This window comes from Austrofundulus limnaeus, unplaced genomic scaffold, assembly GCF_001266775.1.
Source record: "Austrofundulus limnaeus strain Quisiro unplaced genomic scaffold, Austrofundulus_limnaeus-1.0 Scaffold1914, whole genome shotgun sequence".
NCBI lineage: Eukaryota > Metazoa > Chordata > Actinopteri > Cyprinodontiformes > Rivulidae > Austrofundulus > Austrofundulus limnaeus.
The window spans coordinates 2,927-5,014 of NW_013954316.1; the positions used below are offsets into that span (position 1 = coordinate 2,927).

The 2,088-nt window shown below is 36.8% G+C and overlaps 1 protein-coding gene across 1 annotated transcript in view; it reads left to right on the top strand.

Annotated features, from left to right (window-relative positions):
* LOC106536646 (clathrin heavy chain 1) overlaps nt 1-2,088 on the top strand; it is a gene marked incomplete at its 5' end in the record, with an annotated part of 25,212 nt that overhangs the window by 2,087 nt on the left and 21,037 nt on the right. Inside the window, 1 exon segment of the mRNA XM_014033960.1 lies at nt 1,594-1,649. Coding sequence (XP_013889414.1) covers nt 1,594-1,649 — 56 coding nt within the window.

Genomic DNA, 2,088 nt, shown 5'->3' on the forward strand with positions numbered 1-2,088 from the left:
GTACGAACCCTTTGTACGAACAAAAGTAAGAGAAATTTAGGGGAAGAATACGAACATGTTCTTGCATGAGGCCCAATGAGTTTGATGTGTCACATGACTCTCTTCCCAATGGGGAAAAAGTAAAGTTGGATCCAAAATGGCCGACTTCAAAATGGGCACCATGTTCACCACCCGTCTGGATAAGTTTGGCCTCTCCCAAATACTAATGTGCCATAAACAGGAAGTTAATATCACCAACCATTCCCATTTTATTTAGGTTTATCCATATGAATGGCCCACTCTTATTGGACCTGCATTGTTGTTGTATTAAGTCACCCTCTTCACTAATAAAAACAGCTGAATTCTAGATCTTTATCATTTGTCTTTAAAGCAGTTTTTGTAGTTCAAGTTCACTTGTAATGTCACTGAAGGTAATGTGGGGCGGAGCAGACTGAGGAGGGCGTGTCCTGTGTTTTCATTGATAAAAGGTGCCACAGTTTCGTTAGTCTCTGTTGGCTGATTAGCTCTGAATCATGGCACATTGTTGATAATCAAGTCACATTTTTATCACCAGTGACCCTTATACTGCACTTCAAAACTGCTCTAGACACAAATAATAGGACAAAAGTGTCTTTCACAATTTCTATGAACTGACATGTAATAAAATATTATTATTCTCAACAGCCCATATAAGATAGTATTTTAACATTATTCTTATTAATAAATTTTAGTTTTGATTTATGTCACGACTCAAACATTTTTTTATTTGGACATGAAACTGCAAATAACACAGATGTAGTACAGAAGTGGGATGTTTCTAAAGAGTTGCAAAATTAGAGGGAAGTTGCAACAACAAAACGAGGTGTGGGAAGTGTGTTTAGTAGTTTCATTTCCTTTAGATTTACATCGGCACACAATTGTCATTAGCAGTTAGTTCACAGAAGAGAAGAAAATATTTTAGTAATCATTATTAATAGTTATTTTTTGGTGTAGGGTTTGTAGACAGCTTTTGTACTGAAGTTTTAGTGCTTGTGTGGCACAGCTATCTGTTGTAGTTTCCCCTCACTGGGTAATGCTGTGTCAGGCTTTGTGTGAGGCAAGCAGGAGCCCCTGTTTCCACCCAAGATAATTTTTATTCCACAACAGCTAATGTGCTGCAAATGGATAAAGGTTAAACTACCCTAACCACTGATGGWTTTATACCTATTAAAAATAGACACGCACGTAAATTTTAAGAAGTCAGTCTTCACACATTTGTGGTCATTGTACTGCAGTTAGTCTACAATGTTTCCCTTTTTCGTCTCTGCTCAGTATTAAGAGTGTTTTAAAGTACGTAAGGTTTCAGCTCTTCTTCATCGTTAGGATTAGGTCTGCTTGTATCACCGTTTCTTTTCACAGGTAAATATTTCCATCACAAGGAGCATCCTTTTTAAATAAATAAAGCTGGACCAAAAGTCCCAATATGGGTTTGTCTATCAAAGATGTGCATATATTTAACCTGTTTATTTCTCACTGTCCATCTATAGATTTAGGTAGCAAAGACACTTAACAAAAATACATTGAACTGAGATTAAAATGTGATTGTGTTAAGGTGGTTTTGTTTTTGTTTTCTAGCTCCAAAACTTGGGAATCAATCCAGCCAACATAGGCTTCAGCACCCTAACCATGGAGTCTGATAAGTTCATCTGTATCCGGGAGAAGGTTGGCGAGCAGGCTCAGGTGGTAATCATTGACATGGCCGACCCAAATACTCCCATCCGCAGGCCCATTTCAGCTGACAGCGCTATCATGAATCCAGCCAGCAAGGTCATTGCACTCAAAGGTATGTCCATGTAGTGTTGGTGTCAAAAAGTCCTTTTTCTTTTAGATGTGTTCAGGTTTTAAGACTAACTCTGAAGGGCTTCTTCATTCAGACACATTTTAAAACAACCGCATTGTCCTTTTGATATTTTACTTAAAAATAAAAAAATCACATTTAATGTTCATATACATCCAGCTACTTTTTATTTATTCCTGTGAAGTGTTTTTTATTTTATTTTTTATTTTTAAGTAAAATATCAAAAGGACAATGCGGTTGTTTTAAAATGTGTCTGAATGAAGAAGCCCTTC